The sequence below is a fragment of the Carcharhinus amblyrhynchos genome, chromosome 14, assembly GCF_965287045.1.
Source record: "Carcharhinus amblyrhynchos chromosome 14, sCarAmb.v2.hapA, whole genome shotgun sequence".
In the NCBI taxonomy this organism is placed as follows: Eukaryota; Metazoa; Chordata; class Chondrichthyes; order Carcharhiniformes; family Carcharhinidae; genus Carcharhinus; species Carcharhinus amblyrhynchos.
In genome coordinates this window covers 1788381-1816203 of record NC_137337.1, presented here as the reverse complement: position 1 = coordinate 1816203, position 27823 = coordinate 1788381, and the positions used below count along the sequence as shown (strand labels likewise).

Sequence of the window (27823 nt, the reverse complement as noted above, 5' to 3'; positions counted from 1 at the left end):
TCCTACTGTCTTTTTTGAGCGGGAAGAGTCTCTCCACCTCTATCCTATCCATCCCATTCATCATCTTATACGTCTCAATGAGATCTCCCCTCATTCTTCTAAACTCTAACGAGTACAAGCCTAGTTTATTCAGCCTCTCCTCATAGCTCAATCCCCTCAACTCCGGCATCAGCCTAGTAAACCTCCTCTGCACTCCCTCCAGGGCCAAAATATCCTTGCGCAGGTGCGGCGCCCAAAACTGCACACAGTACTCCAGCTGCGGCCTCACCAATGCCCTATACAGCTGCAGCAAGACCTCCCTACTTTTATATTCAATCCCCCTCGCTATGAAGGCCAGCATCCCATTCGCCTTCCTGACCACCTGCTGCACCTGCAAGCTGGGTTTTTGCGACTCATGCACAAGGACCCCGAGGTCCCTCTGCACCGTCGCCTGCTGCAGTTTTTCGCCACGTAAGTAATAGTCCTTCCTACCATTCTTCCTACCAAAGTGGACCACCTCACACTTGCCAACATTAAATTCCATTTGCCATTTCCTGGCCCATTCGCCCAGCCTATCTAGATCCTTCTGCAGACTCTCCACACCCTCCGCACAATTTGCCGTTCCCCCAATCTTGGTGTCATCAGCAAATTTCGACACCCTGCACTCGGTTCCCTCCTCATCTTTCACTCGCTTAGAAAAAAAATACTCTACATCATGAATCATTACTTCCAAGTAGAGTTTCCTTTCACATAAAACGGTGAAATTGCTGTATGTGATCTATATTAAAACAGATGGATCTCAGAATTCTGAAGATATCGTGACCATAGGTGGCAGTATGAGCACAACATTACAGGGTATATCATCAACACTGGAGCAGATCTGATTTATTCTTGTCACATGTATTGGAATACAGCGAAAAGTATTGTTTCTTGTGCTATACAGAGAAAATATACCGTTCATAGGGCAGTAAAGAAGAGAGTGCAGAAAATAGAGTTGCAGTCATAACTAGGGTGCAGAGAAAGTTCAGTTTAATATAGGGTAGGTCCATTCAAAAGGCTGATGGCAGCAGGGAAGAAGCTGTTCTCGAGTCCGTTGGTACATGTTCACAGCATTGCACCTTTTTCCCGATGGAAGAGAGAAGGGCGCATGGGATCCTTGATTATGCTGGCTACTTTCCCGAGGCAGTGGGAAGTGTAGACAGGATCAGTGGATGGGAGGCTGGTTTGTGCGATGAACTGGGTGTGTTCACAACCCTTTGTAGTTTAATGCAGTCTTGGTCAGAGCAGGTGCCACACCAAGCTGTGATACATCTGGAAAGGTTGCTTCCTATGGTGCATCTGTAAAAATTGGAGTGAGTCATAGCAGGCATACCAAATTTCCTTAGTCTCCTGAGAAAATAGAGGTGTTGATGGGCTTTCTTAACTATAGCATCAGTGTGGAGGGACCAGGACAGGTTGTTGGTGATCGGGACACCAAGAAACTTGAAGCTCTTGACCATTTCCACTTCACCGCTGTTGATGTCAACAGGGGCATTTCCTCCATTAGACTTCTGAAATCAATGCCAATCTCCTTCGTATTATGGACATTAGGGGAGAGATTATTGATGCCGCACCAGTTCAGCGAATTCTCTTTCTCATCATTGTTTGAAATCTGACCTATCATGGTGATGTCATCAACAAACTTGATGTGGAGCTGGAGCAGAATTTGGCCACGCTGTCATAAGTGCAAAAGGAGTATAGTAGGGGACTAAGAACAGTCTTCTGGGGCACTGGTGATGAGGACAATCGTGGAGATAGTGTTGTGGCCTACCCTTACTGATTGCAGTCTGTGGATTAGGACGTCCAGGATCCAGTCACAGAGGAAGAAGCCGAACCCGAGGACGCAGAGTTTAGAGATGAGATTCGCCAAAGACTGAGCTTAGTTCACAAATAGGAGTCTGACATAAATGTCTTTTGTTAACCAGGTGTTTCAGGTCAAGTACGATTTATCCAAAACCTTTGGGGCTGATTGTGTTTATTATTCCAGATAGTTTGCATTTTTTTGAATACCACACGCAATACGAAGCCTACTCACATTATAATGGCTGAAACTGGGGTTAGCGACAATCTAAACTAAATAAAAAGAAGAAAAAAGTATGATGCATCACTGAGTAATAAATACAAGGTATCTGTAATAAGTTCCCACCCATGGTGCCATCTGAGGCTCTGCCTGTAGGAGAGTGCAGAGGCAGCTGATGAGAGTTGTGTTGGCTAGACAAATTGGTGGAGTGGGCAGATAAATGGCAGATGAGATTCAATGTGGAGAAGTGTGAGCTCATATATTTTGGAAGCAAAAATATGGAAAGACAATATAAAGTAAGGAGTAAAATTCTAAAGGGGTGCAGGCACAGAGGGACCTGGATGTGCGTACATCATTGAGGGTGACAGGACAAATGGAGAGAGAGCAGTTCATAAAGCATTCACAGAATCACAGAGGTTTACAGGATGGAAACACGACTGTTGGCCCAACTTGTCCATGTCGTCCAGTTTTTAACCACTAGATAAGTGCAGGAAGAATAGGGTGGTGGTAGTGGGAGATTTTAATCTTCCCGGGGTAGATTGGAAGGTGCCGAGATCAGAGGGTGCTGATGGGGAGGAATTTGTACAGTGTGTAATGGAAGGATCCCTGGAGCAGTATGTGGATAGCCCGACCAGAGAGGGGGCTATACTGGACTTGGTTCTGGGGAATGAGCCTGGGCAGGTGGTTGACGTTGAAGTAGGAGAGCATGTGGCTAACAGTGACCACAACTCTGTCTGGTTTAAGATATTAATGGATAAAGATGAAGCCTGTCCTAAGGGGAGGGTGTTAAACTGGGGGAGGGCTAGATACAACCGGATTAGGCAGGAACTTAAAGATACGGACTGGGGTAAGCTGTTTGATGGCAGGTTGACGCTGGGTATGTGGGAGTCTCTCAAGGGAAAACTAAAATCTTTGCAGGAAAGACATGTGCCGGTCAAGAGGAAGGATGGGAAGGGTAGGATTAGAGAGCCGTGGGTAACTAGGGATATTGAGGACCTGGTCAGGAGGAAGAGGGAGGCGTACATTAGATCTAGGCATTTGAGGACAGAGATAGCGTTAGAAGAATACAGAGAATGTAGGAGAGAACTTAAAAGGGGCATCAGAAAGGCAAAAAGGGGCTACGAAATGGCTTTGGCGGGTAGGATTAAGGAAAATCCTAAGGCATTTTACTCCTATGTTAGAAACAAAAGGATGGTTAGAGGGAAGATTGGTCCTCTCAGGGACAGAGGAGGGGAACTATGCTTAAGAACATAATAAGAACATAAGAAATAGGAGCAGGAGTAGGCCATCTAGCCCTTCGAGCCTGCCCCGCCATTCAATAAGATCATGGCTGATCTGTTGTGGCTCAGTTCCACTTTCCCGCCCTCTCCCCATAACCCTTAATCCCCTCTCTTATCAAGAACCCATCAACCCGCTTCTTAAAAATATTTAGCGAGGCAGCCTCCACCACTTCAACGGGCAGAGAATTCCAGAGATTCACCACCCTTTGAGTGAAGAAGTTCCTCCTCAACTCCGTTCTAAACCGCCTCCCCTTTATCTTGAGGCTGTGCCCCCTAGTCCTACTGTCTTTTTTGAGCGGGAAGAGTCTCTCCACCTCTATCCTATCCATCCCATTCATCATCTTATACGTCTCAATGAGATCTCCCCTCATTCTTCTAAACTCTAACAAGTACAAGCCTAGTTTATTCAGCCTCTCCTCATAGCTCAATCCCCTCAACTCCGGCATCAGCCTAGTAAACCTCCTCTGCACTCCCTCCAGGGCCAAAATATCCTTGCGCAGGTGCGGCGCCCAAAACTGCACACAGTACTCCAGCTGCGGCCTCACCAATGCCCTATACAGCTGCAGCAAGACCTCCCTACTTTTATATTCAATCCCCCTCGCTATGAAGGCCAGCATCCCATTCGCCTTCCTGACCACCTGCTGCACCTGCAAGCTGGGTTTTTGTGACTCATGCACAAGGACCCCGAGGTCCCTCTGCACTGTCGCCTGCTGCAGTTTTTCGCCATGTAAGTAATAGTCCTTCCTACCATTCTTCCTTCCTACCTACTTGGAGCCTAGGGGAATGGGGGAGATCTTGAATGAATACTTTGCGTCGGTATTCACGCAGGAGAGGGGCCTGATGTCTGGTGCTGTGCTTGAGGAGTTTGAGGATCCGTTGAGGGAAATAGTCATCACGAGGGAAGAGGTGTTGGGACTTTTAGACAGTATTAAGACGGATAAATCTCCGGGGCCTGATGGCATCTATCCCAGGCTGCTAAGGGAGGTGAGGGATGAAATTGCTGGGCCTCTGACGCAAATCTTTGTCTCTTCTTTGGACACAGGTGAGGTCCCAGAGGATTGGCGGATTGCAAATGTAGTACCGTTGTTTAAAAAGGGTCAGAGGGATAACCGAGGGAATTATAGGCCGGTGAGCTTGACTTCAGTTATAGGCAAGCTAATGGAGAGGATCCTCAAGGATAGGATGTATGAACATCTGGAGCGCTGCAATCTGATCAGGGATACGCAGCATGGCTTCGTTACAGGGAGGTCGTGCCTTACGAATCTAGTGGAATTTTTTGAAGAGGTGACAAAAACGGTTGACGAAGGACAAGCCGTTGATGTCGTCTATATGGATTTCAGTAAGGCGTTTGACAAGGTCCCTCATGGTAGGCTGATGGAAAAGGTGAAGGCTCATGGGATACAAGGCCAGGTATGTAGATGGGTGGAGAACTGGCTTGGGAGGAGGAGACAGCGGGTAGTAGTAGAAGGCTCCTTTTCCAATTGGAGGTCTGTCACCAGTGGTGTGCCGCAGGGCTCGGTACTAGGACCTCTTCTATTTGTGGTATATATTAATGACTTGGAAGAGGGGGTAGGTGGTGTGATCAGCAAATTTGCTGATGACACTAAGATGGTTGGATTGGCGGGTACTGAGGAGCAGTGCCTGGCAATGCAACAGGACATAGACAGGCTGGTAGATTGGGCAGATAGATGGCAAATGGAATTTAATCCGGAGAAATGCGAGGTGATGCACTTTGGCCGGAATAATGTGGAGGGGAGTTATACGATAAAAGGTAGAACTATCTGGAGTATAGATACGCAGAGAGACCTGGGGGTGCAAGTGCACAAGTCCCTGAAGGTGTCGGTGCAGGTGCAGAATGTGATGAGGAAAGCGTATGGTATGTTAGCCTTCATAGGAAGGGGTATAGAATATAAGAGTAGGAGTCTGATGTTGCAGTTGTATAGAACGTTGGTTAGGCCTCACTTGGAGTACTGCGTCCAGTTCTGGTCGCCGTACTACCGGAAGGATGTAGAGATCCTGGAGAGAGTGCAGAGGAGATTTACCAGGATGCTGCCTGGTATGGAAGGGCTGTCTTACGAGGAAAGATTGAACGAACTTGGGCTGTTTTCCCTTGAGACGTCGGCTGAGGGGGGATCTAATAGAGGTTTATAAGATTATGAAGGGGATAGATAGAGTAAATGGTGGTAAGCTTTTTCCGCTATTAGAAATGGATAGAACGAGGGGTCACGGGCTTAGGGTGAGGGGGGCTAGGTATAAGACAAATATTAGAGGGCAGTTTTTCACGCAAAGGGTAGTGGGGGTGTGGAATGCACTGCCGAGTAAGGTGGTGGAAGCAGGCACGCTAGGGTTGTTTAAGAGTCACTTAGACAGCCACATGAGCGGTCTACATATAGGGGGATATAGCAGGCCTTACTAAACATTGTAGGCTTGGGATTACGTTTTTGCCTCAGGGATGTTACAGTCTTTGCCTGTTTAATAATGAAATTTTTTGTCTCCACAGGCATTTAAGTCCACCTTGTTGACCAGCAAGGGGCATGCATGCGGCAGGTTGTAGTGGGCTGCTCTTGGACGTTGCTTCGGGAGTTGCCTATTGCTTCATGTCGTTAGTGTGCTTAAACTGGACCATCTCGAGGGCAACATGACAGCTCAGAGACTATCTCTGTTGCTGTGCGGACACATGGATTTGGGCCTGTGTCTGTGGGAGTTTGCACGTTCTCCCCGTGGTTGCGTGGGTTTCCTCTGGGTGCTCCGGTTTCCTCCCACATCCCAAAGATGTGCTTTTAGGCTGATTGATTGGGTAACAAAATGTCCCTATATTGGACCTCCCTGATCCTCGTACATTAGGCGTAGACTAAAATCATGAATAGGTCACTGAGACAATGGGACGGCGGCGCGGGCTCGTTGGGCCAAAGGGCCTGTTTCCCGTGCTGTGTTGTTCTTTGTATTAGTCCCAATTGCCCACATTTGGCCCATATCCCACCACACCCATTTTACCCATGTAACTGTCTAAATGCTTTTTAAAAAAAATTGTACCTGCCTCTACTACTACCTCTGGCAGCTTGTTCCAGAGTCTCACCACCCTCAGTGAAAAGATTGCCTTCTAGACCCTTTTGTATCCAAGCCTCTAATAGTAAGCTGTCCCAGTCAATCTTGGGAAAGTTAAAGTCCCCTACTATTACCACCCTATGTTTCTTGGCACTATCTGCAATCTCCTTACATATTTGTTCCTCAATTTCCCACTATGTGGGGGCATGTAGTATGATCCTGTCAAAGTGATCTCTTCCTTCTTATTTCCACCCATATAGGCTCAGTGGGCGAACTCTTGACTATAAGCAAATTACTGTGGATGCTGGAATCTGAAACCAAAAGAGAAAACGTTGGAAAATCTCAGGTCTGGTAGCATCTGTAAGGAGAAAAAAAGAGCTGATGTTGAGTCCAGATGGACTCTTTTGAAACCTTTGGATATATCTGCTCTCAGTACTACAGGTTAGATTCATTAATCTAAGCTTCATTAATAAGATATTAGAGTACGATTTAGAAGAACGAGAGGGGAGAGATTGTATATAAACATATAAAATTATGAAGGGAATAGATAAGATAGAAGCAGGAAGGTTGTTTCCACAAGCGGGTGAAACCAGAACTAGGTTGAGGAACTTCTTCACCCAAATGGTTGTGAATCTTTGGTATTTCCTGCCAGTGAAGCAATTGAGGCTACTTCATTAAATGTTTTTGAGGCAAAGATAGATTTTTGAACAGTAAAGGACATGGGCTATGGGAGAGGGCAGGTAAGTGGAACCGAGTCTGTGAGAAGATCAACCACGATCTTATTGAATAATGGAGAAGGCTTGAGGGGCCAAATCACCTAGTCCTGCTCCTAGTTCTTATGTACAAGAGCAAGGAGGTTATTCTGAACTTATACAAGACACAAGTTGGACCTCAGCTGGAATATTTGTACAGTTCTGGATGCTACAGTATAAGAAGGGCGTGGAAGCATTGAAGTGCAGAAGTAGTTTACAAAGATGGTTCCATGATGAGAAACTTCAGTTATGAGGATAGATTGGAGAGGTTGGGACTATTCTATATAGAGAGAAGGCAGCTAAGGTGAAATTTGATAGAGATATTCAAAATCGTGAAGGGGCAGGTTAGAGTAGATAGGGAGAAACTGTTCCCACTTCTAAATGGATCAAGAACCTGGTTTGAGAGGAAAAATCAGCCTGGTCCAGTGAATCTGGACAGGTCAGATCTGAGGCAGGGAGAAGCTTTGCTCTGATTCACCTCCTCTAGAAAAACTGGTTAAAAACTCACATTCTGGGTTCATGTGCAAATTGGCATACTGTGCCATTTGTATCTTGTGGAATTTACCAGACAGGTTACAAAACGCACAGGCACTCAGAGAGCAGGAACTGAGAAAAGGGGAAAGATGATCGAGGGTTTTTTTTTGGCAGCCTTTCATCAACAAGGGAGAAAATGTAATAAAGCATAGGTATCCTTGGAGGAGGCAATTCATTAATAAGTCAGATTTGGGTAGGGAACAGCACAGTGGTTAGCACTACTGCGTCACAGCGCCAGGGGCCTGGGTTCAAATCCGGCCTCAGGTGACTGTCTGCATGGAACTTGCACATTCTCCCATGTCTGCATGAGTTTCCTCCGAGTCCTCCAATTTCCTCCCACAGTTCAAATGGCCATGCTAATTGGCCATTTGGCATGGCCAACACATGTATTTAGATGCATTGGCCATGTTAAATTCTCCCTCAGTATACCCAAACAGGTGCCGGAGTGTGGTGACTCAGGGATTTTCACAGGAAAATTATTGCAGTGTTAATGTAAGGCTACTTGTGACTAATAAGCAAATAAAAAATAATGAACGGAGGACAGCAAGTAGTCTAGTATGCTTGACTGATGAAGGATTCTCAGATTAGCGGTGGTGTAAGTATACAGAAAAAATGGAGCTGAAGAACAGAAGTGTGTGCGGGACTGGACCACTGGGCTGTGAATAAGCACAAAATGTGTTGATAGTGAATGTGGACAAGAAAAGCATTGATTATGCAAAGACTCTGATCTGTTCAGAATATTGTACATTATCCCATTTGCAGTTGGATAGCCTTAGTACCATGCAATTGCCCCCTTTTAATATAATTTTTATCTTTAACCTAAAATTGTACATTCAGCTACTCGAATCAAGCCATGGCTCACTAAGTAGCTCTCTCTCCTTACTTTGTGGGGTCCAGAGACCTGAGCACAAGATCCAGGTGCTATGTTTTTGATGATGTGAATCCAAAATCTTGTCTGCCCCTCATTACGCATAAAAGACCCCATAGTCACGAGGTGTCCTGGCCAATGTTTATCAAAGTCAGCAGACAGATTACTTGGTGAACTATTTGTTTGTGGCAGCTTGCTGTGCATTAATTGGCTACTGCAGTTCCTACTTTACAACAGTAACTACACCTAAAAATCACTCCATTACCTGTAAAGCACATTAAAACATTCTGAGGTCATGAAAGCAGCTATATTAATGCAAATTCTGTCACCAATCACAGCTAAACCTTAACATTTGCACCACTTTCCTGCAACATGCTTACTCATCCATGCAAGGGAGCAGTGCCAATATTCTCCAGGCCTCCATCTGGTTAACTCATAAAGCAAGCTTTGCTGCCACTCTCCCTTACATTTCCGTCTTTGTAAATTGGGTGACTTGAGCCCTTACCGATTTGTCCAGTGGAACCTGCGAGAGGGAGCCCGTTCCCTGGTAGAGATCCACACTTAGCTGCTCCAGACTCAACTTCTCCTCCAGAAAGTGGTCCAGGTAGCGGTGCAGCAGGTACCTGCATGCCCGCTTCTTAATCGACTCGGGGAACGGCCAAGGCATCTCGACTTCAACCCATCAACAACTATGTCAGAATTATCCTGGTCCCAGTAACTAATACTTTTCAGCTACCTTTAGCCCTCTCACTACTCTACCTGATCTTTAATCCATCAATTAAGAAGCTAAATGTGTCTGCATTCCTTTATTTTACAATATGCACACTGCCTTCACCCAGCACCCCAAACACAACCTTTGCTTTCACACTCTCCTTGCTCCCAGCTATATAGTTGTCTGTTTTACCCTCAAGTTACATTCCCATCCCTGACGGTTTACACTTGCCATTTTCCCTCTCTTCCTAGTTCAGATTCCTTGCATTTATACTTCTAGGAATTCCCAAGTATTGACCCACTCTTTCAAAACAGTTACCCTCCTCGCTCAGTATTTACCCCTTTTCTTCCCCACTTGCCAAGTCATTACCCCTTTACCTCAACATGCTTAATACCTGCACAGTATCCCTTCCCTCAGAATTCACCCCCACTCTATCTCCCCTCCAGTGTTTACCCCCTCCCCTCAGTACTGAACCCTCCCCAATTCTTAAACCCGCCCCATCAACACTGATCCCTCCCCCGGATAGCCTTACCTCCTCTCACAATATTTACCCTCCTCAATAATGCCCACCTCCCCAATGTTTACACCCTCCCCTCTCTCAGCATTCACACGGTTACAGTCTCAGCTATCGAACTACAGCAGGGAGACAAACCGCCTTATCAGCGGGAGAGGCTTCGCGGCAGCCTCGAGAACTCTGAGGCCTCTCTAAGCAGCTAGGCCTCAAGCAACGCTGTCAGCGCCTGACGTAGCTCCGCACAACCCGCCGCCATCTTTGACACTGGCGCGGCTTCTGCCCGTCAGAAAGATGGCGGCAGCGCGAGTGACGCAACGGGGGGGCGGTCAGGCTTGGTGCGCGCGCAGCCACTTTTAACCGATTGTTTAATTTAAATTCTGGATCGCGACGTCTCCGGGAAAGATGGAAAACTGACATTGCTGAGAGTTCCTGAGGTAATGTCCACCCCAACGGCACCGCAATAGTGACATCTTTCTCATCCTGGGATCCGGGTAAAGACCGCTGACAGCTGGCGCTCGGCTCCCTCCGACCCGATCCCCTCCCTAAAGGATCCCCATTGGATCCCCTTCCCAACTGGATCCTCATGGGATCACCTCCCCAATGGACCCCAACCGGATCACCTCCCCAATGGATCCCCTTCGGATCCCCCCCCCAACTGGAACCCCTCCCCAGTAGGATCCCAACTGGATCCCCTCCCCAACTGGATCCCCTCCCCAACTGGATACCCACTGGATCCCCTCCCCAACTGGATACCCACTGGATCCCCTCCCCAACTGGATACCCACTGGATCCCCTCCCCAACTCGATACCCACTGGATCCCCTCCCCAACTGGATACCCACTGAATCCCCTCCCCAACTGGATACCCACTGAATCCCCTCCCCAACTGGATACCCACTGGATCCCCTCCCCAACTGGATACCCACTGGATCCCCTCCCCAACTCGATACCCACTGGATCCCCTTCCCAACTCGATACCCACTGGATCCCCTCCCCAACTGGATACCCACTGGATCCCCTCCCCAACTGGATACCCACTGGATTCCCTCCCCAACTGGATACCTACCAGGTCCCCTTCCCAACTGAACCCCCCACCAGATCCCCTTCCCGACTGGATACCCAACGGATCCCCTTCCCAATTGGATACCCACTGGATCCCCTCCCCAACTGGATATCCAGAGGATCCCCCCAACTGGATCCTCACCGGATCTCCTCCCCAATTGGATACCCTGTTGAATTCCCTTCCTAACTGGATCCTCTTCCCGAATGGAAACCCAACAGGGTCCCCTTTCCAACTGTATCCCCGTTAACCCAGTCCCCTTCTCAACTGGATCCCCCACCAGATCCTCTATCCAACTGGCTACCTCCTAACCCAATCCCCTTCTCAACTGGATCCCCTCACCGGATCTCACATCTGATCCCTACCCAACTGTATACCCCCCCATCCACCCCACCCCAATCCCCTCTCATTTCAACTGGATCCCCTCCCACCTGATCTCTTTCTTCCCTACCCCCGTCTCATCCCCTCCTCCTGCTCTCCTTCCACCTGCCGGATCCCTTCCCTAAGGAGTTTTTGCTGTTTAAACACTCACTTGGGTGAAATTATAAGACATTATTTTAAAAAGTAAAAATGCATTCCAAATCTTACACCAGTTTACAAAACAGAACCAGTTACAGACTGTCAGAGTCAACATGGATTTACAAAAGGGAAATCATGCTTGACGAATCTATTGCAATTCTTTGAGGATGTAACTAGTAGAGTTGACCAAAGAGAACCAGTAGATTTGGTGTATTTAGACTTTCAGAAGGCTTTCAACAAGGTCTCACATAACAGACTACAACGTAAAGTTAAAGCATTTGGGATTACAGGTAAAGTCTTGAGATAGATCAAAAGCTGGTTAGCAGATCAGATGTGGGTATGCCGGTGTTGGACTGGCGTAAACACAGTAAAAAGTCTGACAACACCAGGTTTTAGTCCAACCTATTTATTTGATAATATACTCACAAGCTTTCGGGTTAGCCCCTTCGTCAGGCGAATGGAGAGTTCTGGCCTCAGACAGAGCATATAAAGCACAGACAGTTTAGAGATTACTGATTAGAATGCGAATCCTTACATTCTAATCAGTAATCCCTAAACTGTCTGTGCTTTATATGCTCTGTCTGAGGCCAGAACTCTCCATTCGCCTGACGAAGGGGCTAACCCAAAAGCTTGTGAGTATATTATCAAATAAATAGGTTGGACTAAAACCTGGTGTTGTCAGACTTTTTACTGTGTTTAGCAGATCAGAAGCAGAGTTGGATAAATGGGTCTTTTTCTGATGGGAAGTCATTGACTAGTGGGGTTCCGCAGGGATCTGTGCTAGGCCCCCAACTGTTCATATTAAATGTTAATGATTTGGAAGAGGGAACTAAATGTATTATCTCCAAATTTGCAGATGATACAAAGTTGGATGGGAGGCTGAGCTGTGAGGAGGATGCAAAGATGTTTCAGCGTGATTTGAACAGGCTGAATGTGTGGGCATTTGCATGGCAGATGCAGCATCATATAGATAAATGCGAGGTTATCCACTTTGTTAGCAATAATAGGAAGACAGATTATTACTTGAATGGCTGTTGTGATGTTAGTGTTTCCTTAAGAGATTTTTTATAAAAATCATGATCTCTGCAGTTGAGATTCTTGGGTGATATCATTGTGGGAGGAGAAAAAACTGAGTGCAGCTCAGGTGGCAGGGATTTCATCTTCAGTTTGTGAGATGGAATGCTAAAAGCATCAAGTCCTCTCTGATTTTTTTTGGAAATTCTGTTGGTTGGCTGAAAACAAGATCTTACTTTCTGAAGGGTTAGGGTTAGGCCTGTTTTATGAGTGCTGGACCAGAGTCTCTCACGTGTTTGGAAACCTGCCCTGTTTTCAGGCTGCTCTGAGCCACAGGAATATTTGACTGCAGCCTCATAAGGAAAATAATCAATCCCTGTATCGAGCGAACATTAAGCTGTGCTGTATTAGACCTGTGAAAAAGAGTTTTTTTGTTGTCTGTGGGTTTTGGTTTTAATTGGAACACATTAGAGATATTCATTCAGAGATATACATTATGATGATTGTTTTGTTTCTTGTTTATAATTGATAAAACTTCTTGCTAATTTCTTACTATACATGTTAACTATATTCTTAAATATACTTTGTTTGATAAAAGCTCCCTAGTGGGTCATTTGAATCACACCTGAAGTGAAACATCTCATGCCAGATTCCCTAGCCAATTCCCTAGCCGATTCCCTAGCCAGATTCAATTTATGATTCAGGCAGGCTTCACAAAACACTCTGGAGTTTCTAACCTGAACCGTAACAGTGTAAATTGAGAAAGGTGGATACTCAGACCTTGGATTCCTCGTGCATAAGAACATAAGAACATAAGAAATAGGAGCAGGAGTAGGCCATCTGGCCCTTCGAGCCTGCCCCGCCATTCAATAAGATCATGGCTGATCTGTCGTGGCTCAGTTCCACTTTCCCGCCCTCTCCCCATAACCCTTAATCCCCTCTCTTATCAAAAACCCATCAACCCGCTTCTTAAAAATATTTAGCGAGGCAGCCTCCACCACTTCAACGGGCAGAGAATTCCAGAGATTCACCACCCTTTGAGTGAAGAAGTTCCTCCTCAACTCCGTTCTGAACCGCCCCCCCTTTATCTTGAGGCTGTGCCCCCTAGTCCTACTGTCTTTTTTGAGCGGGAATCAGTCACTGAAAGTAAGTGCACAGGTACAGCAGGCAGTAAAGAAGACAGATGGTATGTTGGCCTTCATAGTGAGCAGATCTAAGTATAGAAATAGGGATGTTTTGCTACAATTATATAGGGCGTTTGTGAGGCCACACCTGGAGTATTGTAGCAGTTCTGGTGTCCTTATCAGTAGCTGTTCAGTTGTTCCATTAACATATTTTACTATTTCACCTTTTGCCACCATTAGCACTCTTCATCCCTTAACTGCACCATTAACCCTCCCTTTAGTCCATAACAAATTTGTCAATATCTCCTTTGCCCCATCCTATTTTTGATTTTCTATTCTGCTCCATCTCCTCTGCCCCTTTTCCCACTATATAATTCTCTACATTCCTACCTTGTTTCAGTTCTGTAGAAGGATAATTTCATTCCAAATTCTGTTTGTCTCCACAGATGCTGCCAGACCAACTAAATTTATTCAGAACTTTTGTTTTATTTCAGATTGCCAACCATCTGCAGTATTTTGTTTTTATTTAGATGAATATGCCACATTATTCACTACACATCATTTTGACAATTGATAGACCAGCAGGGGAGGATTCATGACAATGAGAGGCTCATCAAAATGATCTGGAGTTATTTGATACTGCTGTGCGCAGGAGATATGAGTTGGTCAGTGTCTTTTTGAAATAATTATCTGTTTCACTTTTTAATTTACAGTCTTTTCAGAAGGAGTGATATTGTACCCAGGGAATGGACTGTGATCCCCAGGATTTGAAGCAATCGATGTTGAATAATTTCAGTGAGGTTGCGGATTGGGAAGAGAGAGACTTTGAGGAGACAGACGTGAAGGATATGAGAGTGGAGGCAGAGGCAGTGGTGAACGATGTCAACTTTGCTGTTCGTCACATGGCTGTCTCGAAAAGCCTCCCAATTAGAGAAGATGTTGCCTATATTAATGTAGAAACAAAGGAAGGAAACAGATACTGTCTCGAGCTAACTGAGGCAGGACTCCGGGTGAGAACAGCACTAACTGATACCAACTCTGTGAACTCACGCAAAAATGGTCTTTATCTGGGTTTAAGATTCTGTCTTTTTTAATTATTACTAATTTGTCCTCACTGAGTAATAACTCTTACGCTGATTTATTGGAAGGTTGCAGAGATATCTCGTAAACAACATTTCTTTGATAATCATTGAAAGAATTGATGTTTAATAATTTCAGTGACTTTGTGGATTGTGCAGCACCTAGGTATTTAAAGGTGTTATATACATACAAATTGTTGTGTGCACACAAAACCTCATCCCAGGAGAATATACCCAGTGTGTTCAAACATTCTTTCCTACTCACTAACTTATCTAAATCACAGAAAATGTCAGCTATGAGTGGAGTGCTTGAGACAAATGTATGTCTATTGCTAAGGGGTTATTCAGGCTGCGGAGTATTCATGTTGCACTGGCTAGACAGGGTGGAAGTTAGAAGGAAAAGGACAGTGGCTGAAAGTCTGTTTAGAGCAATTCAATGGAAGTGAAAAGGATGAGCAACGATGTAGTGGAACTCTTTCAGAATACTGCAATTGATGTTTTGAGGCCAGTTCTGGTTACCACACTGTCTGATGTTAAGGCCTGAGACATAGTGCAGAGGAGATTGAGTAGAAGGATGAGGGACTTCAGTTACATGGAGAGACTGCAAAGCCGGAGGTTAAGGGAAGGATGTAATTAGAGAGTTCAAGATCGTGATTTTTTTTGATAGAGTAAAGCAGAAGAAACTGTTTCCAGTGACAGAGTAGTTGTGAATAAAGGGCACAGATTTAAGGTGATTGTCAAAGAAACCAGAGGTAAGATTTTAATAAGAAAGTTGTTCTGATTTGGAATGCAACTTTGGAAAGGGTAGAGAGGCAATTCAATAGTAACTTTCAAAGAAATATTCAAAGGGGAAACATTCTCAGGGAAATGGAAATGGATCCTCTGTCACACAGTTTTCATTTACAATCTGTTTGTAAGGACCAAGGTCCAAGAAATGACTATAATCTCAAGGATCTGAAGGAATTGATGTTTAATAATTTCAGTGAGTTTGTGGATTGGGAAGAGAGAGATTCTGAAGGAGATAGGCGTGAATCATACAACGCAGAAGAGGCCCTTCAGCCCATTGAGTCTGCACTGACAGGCCAGTGAGCCTAATGTCTGTAGTGGGTAAGTTAGAAAATATTCTGAGAGACAGGACCTACAGGCATTTAGAGAGGTGAGGACTGATTAGGGAAAGTCAGCATGGCTTTGTGAGTGGAAAATCATGTCTCATGAACTTGATTGAGTTTTTTGAATGGGTAATTTTTTTTGAAGGGGTAACGAAGAAAGTAGATGAGGGCAGTGCAATAGACTTTGTCTACATGGACTTTAGCAAGGCCTTTGACAAGCTACCACCGAATGATAGGTTGTTGCATCAGGTTAAATCTCAAGGGATCCAGAGTGAAGTAGCTAATTGGATTGAATTGGCTACCTTACCCTGGCTTGATGACAGTAAGAAGTCTGACAACACCAGGTTTAAATCCAACCAATTTATTTGATAGTAAACTCACAAGCTTTCGGGGTTTCCCTCTTTGTCAGGTGAATGGAGTTTACTTGACGAAGAGGCAAACCTCGAAAGCTTGTGAGTTTACTATCAAATAAATTGGTTGGACTTAAACCTGGTGTTGTCAGATTTCTCACTGTGTTTACCCCTGTCCAACGCCGGCATCTCCACTTCATGACAGAAGACAGAGAGGGTGGTTGCAACAGATTATTTTTCAAACTGGAGGCCTGTGAACAGCAGTGTGCCTCCGGGAAAGGTGCTAGATCTATTGTTATTTGTTATTTATATTGATGATTTGGATGAGAATTTAGGAGGCATGGTTAGTAAGTTTGTAGATGACACCAAGAATTTGTGGACAGTGAAAAAGGTTATCTAGAATTGCAGCAGGATCTTGATCAATTAGGTCAGTAGGCTGATGAATGGCAAATGGAGTTTAATTTAGATAAACGTGAGGTGATGCATTTTGGTAGATCGAACCAGGGAAGGACTTAGTTAATCGTAGGGTCTTGGGGAGAGCTTTAAAACAAAGAGATCCAGGGATAGAGGTTCATAGCTCCTTGAAAGTGGAATCATTGACATGCTTGGTTTCATTGGTCAGCACATTAAATACAGGAATTGGGATGTCTTGTTGAGGTTCTACAAGACATTGGTAAGTCCACACATGGAATATTGTATACGGTTCTGGTCACCCTATTATAGAAAGGATATTATTAAACTAGAAAGAGTGCAGAAAAGATTTACTAGGATGCTACCAGAACTTGATGGTTTGAGTTATAAGGAGAGGCTGGACAGATGGGACTTTTTTCCCTGGAGAGTAGGATACTTTGGATAGCGAACGGTCTATAAAATAATGAGGGGCGTAGATAAGATAGATAGTCAATAGTTTTTCCCAAAGGCAGGGGAGTCTAAAACTACAGGGCATAGGTATAAGATGAGAGGGGAAAGATACAGAAGGGTCTAGAGAGGCAATTTTTTTCTCACAGAGGGTGGTGAGTGTCTGGAACAAGCTGCCAGAGGTAGTAGTAGAGGCAGGTACAATTTTGTCTTTTAAAAAGCATTTAGCCAGTTGCATGGGTAAGGTTGGTATACAGAGATATGGACCAATGCAGGCAATTGGGATTAGACTTTGCATAACAAAGCTGCTCATTTTCTAATGTGATGGTTTGTGCCTGGTTGCCCGTTGAAGCTTCCATGTGGCTATATTCAGAAATTGTTTTATTCTGGGAGGTGTGTTGCTTATGGGAGTATTTTATTCTAGGTGGTGTGTGGGTTATTAGAGTATCTTATTCTGGGAGGTGTGTTGGTTATCGGAGTGTTTTATTCTGGGAGGTGTGTTGGTTATGGAAGTGTTTTATTCTGTGAGGTGTGTTGGTTATGGGAGTGTTTTATTCTGGGTGGTGTGTGGGTTATTGGAATGTTTTATTCTGGGTGGTATGTTGGTTATTGGAGTGTTGTATTTTCTGGGTGGTGTGGTGGTTAGGGGAGCGTTTTATTCTGGGTGGTGTGTGGGTTATCGGAATGTTTTATTCTGGGTGGTATGTTGGTTATTGGAGTGTTGTATTTTCTGGGTGGTGTGGTGGTTAGGGGAGCGTTTTATTCTGGGTGGTGTGTGGGTTACGGGAGTGTTTTATTCTGGGTAGTGTGTTCGTTATGGGAGTGTTTTATTCTGGGTGGTGTGTGGGTTATGGGAGTGTTTTATTCTGGGTAGTGTGTTGGTTATGGGAGTGTTTTATTCTGGGTAGTGTGTTGGTTATCGGAGTGTTTTATTCTGGGTGGTGTGTGGGTTATTGGAATGTTTTATTCTGGGTGGTGTGTTGGTTATCGGAGTGTTGTATTTTCTGGGTGGTGTGATGGTTAGGGGAGTGTTTTATTCTGGGTGGTGTGGTGTGTTGGTTATGGGAGTGTTTTATTCTGGGAGATGTGTTGGTTATGGGAGTGTTTTATCCTGGGTGGTGTGTTGGTTATGGGAGTGTTTTATTCTGGGAGATGTGTTGGTTATGGGAGTGTTTTATCCTGGGTGGTGTGTTGGTTATGGGAGTGTTTTATTCTGGGAGATGTGTTGGTTATGGGAGTGTTTTATCCTGGGTGGTGTGTTGGTTATGGGAGTGTTTTATTCTGGGAGATATGTTGGTTATGGGAGTGTTTTATCCTGGGTGGTGTGTTGGTTATGGGAGTGTTTTATTTGGGGAGGTGTGGCAGTTGTTTGAAACTTGTTTATCCTGTGGAGGGAAGTTTTGAGTTTGCTGTTTCAGTCCAGTAGAGGGTGAATGAGGGCTAGATTTGTTTTGTGGACATCTTGGTAATGACCTATTTTTCATCTTCCAGGTGGTGGCTTATTGCTTTGACAAGGTGGATGAGTCACTGTCGATGCAATACCATGAGACGATTTACTCTCTCCTGGACTCAGTTAGTCCCGCATATCGAGAAGCATTTGGAAATGCACTTCTGCAGAGACTAGAAGCTTTAAAAAACGTACAAGAGTGAAGGACACTGACTCCCAACGCTTCGCGACGGCATGTTTGTCAATGTGGTTTTTTTGGCTGCAAGAAGTTCATGACAAAATATATTGGATGAGATTTGCATACATCTCACAGAAAGTTAACAAAGTGTTTGTTTCCATGTTCACACAGTGGTTCAGTTGGGATTCACATTCTGGAGACTGTAAATTTCCTTGCTGGAACAGAGCTGAAAATTGCACAACTCCTTTTGAAAGGAGTCAGTCTGTGTGATTGTAGCAGCACAGTGGGCAAAAGGGGCTTTTTGGCCCTTGTGAAATGGACAATAGACATTGTCCAGACCACACTTTTTGGTGAAAGAGAAAAGCAAGTGATCAGTGCTGAGGTTAGGCCATTGTGTGTCTGGTAACTTTTAGCTTCTCACAACCTTCTCATTGATAAAATGTTGTTTCATTTTACATGTTGTACTTTGACTTGTTAACTTGTTCACTTAACAGCACAAGAAGTTTCCTTTTTAAGTTGTGAAGTCCAGAAAGTTAAATTTCTGGTTTAACTTGCAGATTCCAGGATGAGAAAAAATCCAATCTTTCAAAAAGAAGTTAGTGTATGTTTTACAAAAAGAATAAAATATTTTGGACATTTGAGTTGTATATAATTATTTCCATTGGCTGATTATCAGGTTTTTAGGTTTTGTTAAAAGTATTTATTTTCTCCCATTCTTTCTGTTCACGCTGACATGAAAATATATCACTGTTTCTTCATAAGAACATAAGAAATAGGAGCAGGAGTAGGCCATCTGGCCCTTCGAGCCTGACCCGCCATTCAATAAGATCATGGCTGATCTGTCGTGGCTCAGTTCCACTTTCCGGCCCTCTCCCCATAACCCTTAATCCCCTCTCTTATCAAAAACCCATCAACCCGCTTCTTGAAAATATTTAGCGAGGCAGCCTCCACCACTTCAATAGGTAGAGAATTCCAGAGATTCACCACCCTTTGAGTGAAGAAGTTCCTCCTCAACTCCGTTTTAAAACGCCCCCCCTTTATCTTGAGGCTGTGCCCCCTAGTCCTACTGTCTTTTTTCAGTGGGAAGAGTCTCTCCACCTCTATCCTATCCATCCCATTCATCATCTTATACGTCTCAATGAGATCTCCCCTCATTCTTCTAAACTCCAACGAGTACAAGCCTAGTTTATTCAGCCTCTCCTCATAGCTCAACCCCCTCAACTCCGGTATCAGCCTAGTAAACCTCCTCTGCACTCCCTCCAAGGCCAAAATATCTTTGCGCAGGTGCGGCGCCCAAAACTGCACACAGTACTCCAGCTGCGGCCTCACCAATGCCCTATACAGCTGCAGCAAGACCTCCCTACTTTTATATTCAATCCCCTTCGCTATGAAGGCCAGCATCCCATTCGCCTTCCTGACCACCTGCTGCACCTGCAAGCTGGGTTTTTGCGACTCATGCACAAGGACCCCGAGGTCCCTCTGCACCGTCGCCTGCTGCAGTTTTTCGCCCCGTAAGTAATAGTCCTTCCTACCATTCTTCCTACCAAAGTGGACCACCTCACACTTGCCAACATTAAATTCCATTTGCCATTTCCTGGCCCATTTGCCCAGCCTATCTAGATCCTTCTGCAGACTCTCCACACCCTCCGCACAATTTGCCGTTCCCCCAATCTTGGCGTCATCCGCAAATTTCGACACCCTACACTCGGTTCCCTCCTCCAGATCATCTATATAAATGGTGAAAAGCTGAGGCCCCAGCACCGACCCCTGGGGTACTCCACTAGTCACCATCCGCCAATCCGACACAATCTAAAATCCTGGAACTCCCAAACAGTATTGTGGATGTGCCTACATGACATGGACTGCAACAGTTCAAGAAGCTCTCCACCAATTTCTCCAGTTTAATTAGGGATGGACAGTCAATGCTGCTTTGTCAGCTGTGCCGGTGGATAAAGCGAAAGTAAAAAATGAAATTCAAATTTCTTTATCTGAATGCACAGAGCATCTTCAGTAAGACAGTGGCATAAATGGGGTGAATGAGTTAGATCTAACCACTGTTGGAGACTCATTGTTATCTGAAGCGTGGGACTCAAGCAATTATTCAGTCATTAAATACTAAATCAAAGAATTGTTACTGTGCCGAAGGAGGCCATTTGGCCCATCATGTCAGCACTGGCTCTATGAGGGCATTTCACCTAGTGCCATTCTCCTGCCTCCTGTCCGTAGCCCTGTATGTTGTTTATTTTCAAATAATCTAATGTCCTTTTGAATGTTTCAGTTGTACCTGCCTCCACCACGCTTTCAGGCAGTGCATTCCAGACCCCAACCACTTGTTAAGTGAAAAAATTTTTTCTCATATTTTTGCTTCTTTTCCCAACTGCTTCAATGTGTGTCCTCCGGTTCTTGATCCTTCCAACAGCATGAACAATTTCCGCCCTGTTTGTTAAAGGGACAATCATCACATTCCTCCCCCTTTAACTTCTTTATACAATCTTCAATGACCAAGTTATTTAGTCCTAAACTCTAAACATTATACATGAGTTGGACAATTATAAATGGAGTGTGAGGGATTTTTCTGTTTCTTGTTGAACAGTGTAATTCTGTAATCAGACATATTTCCATCGGATCAACATTAACAGGAATTGCAACAGGGAAGGGACAAAGAGTGCAACATATCTAAAGAAGACTTGGGACTCTCTTCCCTGTTTCTCCACAGATATTGCGTGACCTACTTAATTTTTCCAGCATTTTTTGTTTATTTCAGATTTCCAGCATCTTTAGTATTTTGCTTTTATTTGAGGGATTCACTTTTTTGTTAGCTGCCAGTCTCTTTTCATGGTTCCTCTTTGTTTCTCTTATTTACTTCTTTATGTTGCCTCTGTACCCTTTATTTGGCCCGGATCCATTCCTACCTCACTGAACTTGACTTTTCTCAGGTAATTTCTTTTCCCCTGGACTGTTATTTGTCTTTGCTGGAAGGAAAGATTTGTGTCTTTGAGATCAGTGATTAACAATTAGCAAGGTACCTCCTTGTTAAGTCCCATGGGGAAAATCCGTGGTTGTGTAACTTTGACCAGGTTGTAGACACTGGCATTACACCACATCCATCACAAGTTTCAATGCAACTTCAGAGCTAGCAGATCGCCAGCTGACCTGATTTTTCTCACTGACATTTACTGGATTAGTGCCACAAGCGGTGCTGGCCATTCTACATTGCCTTCATAGACCTCACTAAGGCCTTCAACCTTGTTAGTGGAGACACATTCTTTAAACTGTTGTGGAAAGTAGGTTGCCTGTCTGGACATTTCTTCTTTCCATGAGAAGAATGGTTACAATGGAGCTTTAAAGATCAGCAGCAGGTAAACCAGACCTGTATCCTGGGGATAACTCTTTGGCAATTTTTTTTCTTCATGCTGCCCTTGTGTGGTTTTGACTATTCAAATGAGGGTGTCCACCTGCGTGCCAGAGCTGTGTGAAGCCAAAGTGCAATAATGTTCAAGTCCATTCGTTACTGTTTGCTGATGACACTGTGCTGGCATCCCATTCTTGCACAGATATGGGCAGATTTCCAGAATCTACCGTATTTAGCATTTAATTCTCTGTATTTTTGTCTCGTTGACTAAATGTCTGATAACAGTTGCACAGTGGTTAGCACTGCAGTCTCACAGTGCCAGGGACCTGGGTTCAATTGCAGGCTCGATTCACTGTCTGTATAGAGTTTGCATGTTCTCCCTGTGTCTGTGTGGGTTTCCTCTGGGTGCTCCAGTTTCATCCCACAGTCCAAAGATGTACGGGTTAGGTTGATTGGTCATACTAAATTGCCCCTTAGTGTCCCAAGATATGTAGGTTAGGGGGATTAGTAGGACATGGGATTCAGGAATAGGGCCTGCAGACTTAATGGGCTGAATGGCATTGATTTATTATTGTTACATGTATTAACGTACAGTGAAAAGTATTGTTTCTTGCGTGCTATACCGACAAAACATACCATTCATAGAGGAAGAAACAAGAGAGTGCAGAATGTAGTGCTACAGTGATAGCTATGGTGTAGAGAAAGATCAACTTAAGGTAAGGCCTTTCAAAAGTCTGACAGCAGCAGCAGGAAAGAAGCTACTCTTGAGTTGGTTGGTACATATCCTTAGACTTTTGTATCTTTTTCCCGATGGAAGAAGGTGGAAGAAAGAATGTCCGGGGTCCGTGAAGTCCTTAATTATGCTGGCTGCTTTTCACAAAATAGCGGGAAGTGTAGACAGAATCAATGGATGGGAAGCTGGTTTGCGTGATGGATTGGAGTACATTCACAACCTTTTGTGATTTCTTGTGGTCTTGGGCAGAGCAAGAGCCATAGCAAGCTGTGATACAACCATAAAGAATGCTTTCTATGGTGCAACTGTAAAAGTTGGTGAGAGTCGTAGCTGACATGCCAAATTTTCTTAGTCTTCTGAGAAAGTAGAGGCATTTTTGGGCTTTAACTATAGTGTCAGCAAGGGGGGACCAGGACAGGTTGTTGGTGATCTGGACACCTGAAAACTTGAAGCTCGCGATCCTTTCTACTTCGTCGCCATTGATGGAGACTGGGGCATGTTCTTTACACTTTCTGAAGTTGATGACAAGTTTCGTTTTGTTGACATTTAGGGAGAGATTATTGTCACCACACCATTTCACCCGATTCTCTATCTCATTTCTGTACTCTGTCTCATCATTCTGTATTGTAGGAATCCAAACAATAATTTGCATTGCTTCAGCCTCAGATTCAAGCCGCTCGCTCCTCTTCATTGTCCTTCTCCGGTAAGATGTCTCACAACACCAGGTTAAAGTCCAGCCAGTTTATTTGATAGTAAACCCCACCTGACGAAGAAACAGCATCTCTGAAAGTTTGTGGGATTACTATCAAATAAACCTGTTGGACTTTAACCTGGTGTTGAGACTTCTTACTGTGTTTACCCCAGTCCAACACCAGCATCTCAACATCTTGACTGCCATTTCCCAAAAATCCAGCAGGGGGCGCCAACAAGCCCGCAGGCGCAGTGAGAGCAGGCCAACGCCGCGCCCTCTGCTGGCGGGCTGTGAGCATTGCAACATCCGGGAGCAGCGCCACCTTCTGGTGGGATGTGAGTATTGCAATAGCTGGGAGCAGCGCCATCTACTGACAGGCTGTGAGTATTGCAGTAGTCGGGAGCAGCGTCCTCTGCTGGCGGGCTGTGAGTATTGCCCCCAGGACAGCTCCCTCGCGCGATTCCCCAGTCCGGCGCCGGCACCTCCACATCCCGGCGAATTCATGGCAGCACCTGGAGGCGTCCCGCCCTCTGGTGGCCGACTGCTGGTGGTGTAATTTCGGCTCCATTGTGAATAATTTAAACCCAGACAGTGAGGGTCCTGATTTGGGGTTTTGGTGGGTGAAGGGTCTGTTCTGTGGGCAGAGAGAGAGAGACTGGGATCCCTGGATCTGAAATCAAACAGAAAGGAAAATGTCAACAAGCCGGCTGTAGGAATGACTTGGAGCAGCTCCCATATTTACCTATGGTTCAGGCTCCATAGCTCAGTGGTTAGAGCACTGGTCTTGTAAACCAGGGGTCGCGAGTTCGATCCTCGCTGGGGCCTTTCCGGACTTTTACCCCCCCCCCAAATTCAAAATAAAAATCAAATCCATCCACACACACACACAGAACATTTTAAACTCCTGAGGAAATATGTTATCGATATCTTTCCAATTCCACATAGGATCAGCATCCTTAACAGTCAGAGTGTCTTAGGCCCCTCAATGGTCTGGAATTTGCTCCCCAGTCCCGCCCTGCCTCTCTTAAAACGTATCTGATTGACCAAGGATCTCAAACAATAAATGACGAGACAGAGCACAAGAATGAGGTAGAGAATCTGGTGAATTGGTACGGCAACAATAATCTCTCCCTAAATGTCAACAAAATGAAGGAGATTGTCATCGACTTCAGGAAGTGTAAAGGAGAACATACATCTGTCCACATCAATGGGGATGAAATGGAATGGTCAAGAGTTTCAAGTTCTTTGGTGTCCAGATCACCAACAACCTGTCCTGGTCCCCTGTTAAGAAAGTCCACAAACGCCTCTACTTTCTCAGGAGGCTAAGGAATTTGACATGCCAATTACGATTCTCACCAATTTTTATAGATGCACCATAGAAAGCATTCTTTCTGGTTGTATCACAGCTTGGTATGGGCTCCTGCTGGCCTTTATAGCGAGGGGGATTGAATATAAAAGTAGGGAGGTCTTGCTGCAACTGTACAGGGCACTGGTGAGGCTGCAGCTGGAGTACTGTGTGCAGTTTTGGTCGCCGCACTTACGCAAGGATATTTTGGCCTTGGAGGGAGTGCAGAGGAGGTTTACTAGGCTGATACCGGAGTTGAGGGGGGTTGAACTATGAGGAGAGGCTGAATAAACTAGGCTTGTACTCGTTAAAGTTTAGAAGAATGAGGGGAGATCTCGTTGAGACATATAAGATGGTGAATGGGATGGATAGGATAGAGGTGGAGAGGCTCTTCTTGCTCAGAAAGGACAATAGGACTAGAGGGCACAGCCTCAAGATAAGGGGGGTGCAGTTTAGAATGGAGTTGAGGAGGAACTTCTTCACTCAAAAGGTGGTGAATCTCTGGAATTCTCTGCCCGTTGAAGTGGTGGAGGCTGCCTCGCTAAATATATTTAAGACACGGGTTGATACGTTTTTGGTAGGCAAGGGGATTAAGAGTTATGGGGAGAAAGCGGGAAATTGGAACTGAGCCACGTCAGATCAGCCATGATCTTATTGAATGGCGGGGCAGGCTTGAGGGGCTAGATGGCCTACTCCTGCTCCTATTTCTTATGTCCTTATGTTCTGCTCTGATCAAGGTCGCAAGAAAACACACAGGATCATGAATGTAGCCCAATCCATCATGCAAACCAGCCTCCCATCAACTGACGCAATCCACACTTCCCGCTGCCTTGGTAAAGCAGCCAGCATAATCAAAGACCCCACGCAACCAGACATTCTCTCTTCCAACTTCTTCTGATGGGAAAAAGATACAAAAGTCTGAAAACACATACCAGCCCACTTGGGGCAGCTTCTTCCCTACTGCCACCAGACTTTTGAATGCACCTACTTTATATTAAGCTGATCTTTCTCTTCAGTCTACCTGTAACCATAACAGTATATCTTGACACCCCGACTGTTCCTTCTCCCCATGTGCTCTATGAATGGTACGTTTTCAGTGTATCCCAACACATATAATAAATCAGATAAGGCAGGATCTGGTCAAAGTTGACTGGGAACAGATCCTTGTGGGTAAGTATACAGCAGAGCAGTCGGGGGGGCATTCAAAAAGGAGCCGGGGAGAGTACAGGTCCAACGTGTACCCTCCAGGGGGAAATGTAGGAGCAATAAGTTCAGGGAACCTGTATATCCAACACAATTGTGGACTGGATGAGGAAGAAGAGAAAGGCTTTTAGGGAGCAATTCAGCTGCAGCCCTGGAGGATTACAGGAAATGCAAGAGGAAACTTAAGCAATTCGAAGAACAAACGGGGCATGAAAAAGGACTAGCGAGCAGGGAGAGCCCCAAGGTATTTTATAAATACATTAAAGGGAAGTGGTTAACCAGGGTAAGAGTAGGGCCCAGTTAAGAACTGAGGGAGCAATTTGTTTGTGAAGCCACACGACGTTGGAAGGGTGTTAAATGACTACTTCTCACAAGTCTGCACTCAGGAAAGAGAGGACGTAGGTACAGAATTCAGGAAAAGGGACTGTGAAGAACTTGCACAGTTTGACATAGGAAATATTGGAGGTTCTGACAGGCTTAAAATGGACAAATCCCCAGGCCCGGATGAATTGCATCCCAGGCTGCTGTGGAAGACGGGGGTTTTGAAGCAAATTTTTAATCTTCTCTGACCACGGGGGAAGTCATGATGTGGAGATGGTGGTGTTGGACTGGGTTAAAAACAGTAAGAAGTCTCACAACACCAGGTTAAAATCCAACAGCTTTATTTGGTCTTGGTCCTTCTTCAGGTGAATGGAAGTCTTGCTGAAGGGGGCGAGACTCTGAAAACTTGTGCTACCAAATATACCCATTGGACTTTAACCTGGTGCTGAGACTTCTTACAGGGGATGTGCCACAGGACGGCTGAAGTGTTCCCAATTTTCAAGCGGGGTGGTAGAGATGAACTAGGAAATTACAGACTGGTGAGTCTCAGGTCAATAATAGGGAAACTATTGGAGAAATTATGAATGAGAGAATTAAATCAAAACTTGGAAAGACATGAGTTAATTAGGGATTGTCATCATAGCTTTGTCAGCAGGGGATCATGCCTAACAAATTCGTTAGAATTTTTTGAAAAGGTGATCCAGTGTGTGGTTGAGGGAAGTTCAGTTGATGCAGTTTATATGGATTCTAGCAAAGCTTCTGACAAGGTTTCAATGGGAGACTGATTGAGAAGGTTAAAGCACATGGAATTCAGGGTGAGATGGATCAGAAACTGCCTGAGTACTAGGACACAAAGGGTAATGGTAGAAGGCTGTTTGAGTGACTGGAGGCCAGTATCCAGCAGTGTACTACAAGGATCAGTACTGGGACCCTTATTGTTTGTTATATACATAAATGTTATTAACAAAAATGTGGGGGTAAGGTTAAGTAAGTTTGCAGACAACACTGACATTGGTAGTGTGGTTGATAGTGAAGGAGATGGTTGTAGGTTACAGAAAGATGGGTTGGTCAGATGGGTAGAGCAGTGGCAGATGGTATTTAATTCTGATAAGCGCCAGGTGAAGTATTTTGGAAGAAGAAACAAGATGAGGAATGGGAAAGTAATGGAGGCTGGAAGCCTTACAACCTTTAAAAAAAATTTGGATGAGTGCTTGAAAAATCATAACATTCCAGGATATGGGATAAGTGCAGGAAAGTGGGATTAGTGTGCGTTTAGTGGTAGTTATTGTCGATGCAGACTGGATGGGCTGAAAGACCTTTTTGGCACTGCATGGCTCAATGGTCCATGCGGGTATTTATGCTTCACATGAGCCTCCTATCCCATTTCCATCAAGCCCTGTCAGCCTACCTTTCTATTCATTCACCCGCAAGTTCTTTTCCTTCCAACGTGTCTGAAGTTTTTCACTTCAATTACTCTACATGGTAGCAAGTTCCACTCTGTAATTAATCTGTGGTTAAAGAACTGCCAGCCTAATCTTCACCCCTGTCCCACCCACCAACCCTACCCTTCCTGAAAGCACAGCTTCCTGTTGGGATACAGGTTGAACGGTGTCTGTTCCAAATGGCCAACATTCATATATCACGGGTGGCTCTTCGACCAGACATTACATACCATCCAAATCCCTGCCCCTAGAATCA

The 27823-nt window shown here is 44.9% G+C and overlaps 2 protein-coding genes and 1 non-coding gene across 6 annotated transcripts in view; 2 read left to right on the top strand and 1 right to left on the bottom strand.

Annotated features, from left to right (window-relative positions):
• The window catches only part of atg2b (autophagy related 2B), an 81093-nt gene extending 71439 nt beyond the window's left edge, over window positions 1-9654 (bottom strand). For all 3 annotated transcript variants that reach the window (XM_080202148.1, XM_080202149.1, XM_080202150.1), the window contains exon 1: window positions 9023-9654. In XM_080202148.1, the coding sequence (XP_080058274.1) occupies window positions 9023-9184 (162 nt within the window). In that variant the 5' untranslated portion in view covers window positions 9185-9654. The remainder of the gene's footprint in view (window positions 1-9022) is intronic.
• A 418-nt stretch (window positions 9655-10072) lies between these two features.
• gskip (gsk3b interacting protein) lies at window positions 10073-19132 on the top strand. 2 transcript variants are annotated; one of them, XM_080201925.1, is made up of 3 exons: window positions 10073-10177; window positions 14173-14469; window positions 18347-19132. In XM_080201925.1, exons 2-3 carry the CDS (start codon window positions 14206-14208, stop codon window positions 18503-18505), a joined length of 423 nt encoding a protein of 140 aa, XP_080058051.1. In that variant the 5' UTR covers window positions 10073-10177; window positions 14173-14205; the 3' UTR covers window positions 18506-19132. The 2 variants fall into 2 exon arrangements, with proteins under 2 accessions (XP_080058051.1, XP_080058052.1); XM_080201926.1 differs by having other exon boundaries at window positions 10079-10234.
• Window positions 19133-24008: 4876 nt separating this feature from the next.
• trnat-ugu (transfer RNA threonine (anticodon UGU)) lies at window positions 24009-24081 on the top strand. Its single transcript has one exon. It is a non-coding gene; the product is annotated as a tRNA-Thr (tRNA).
• Window positions 24082-27823: the final 3742 nt, after the last annotated feature.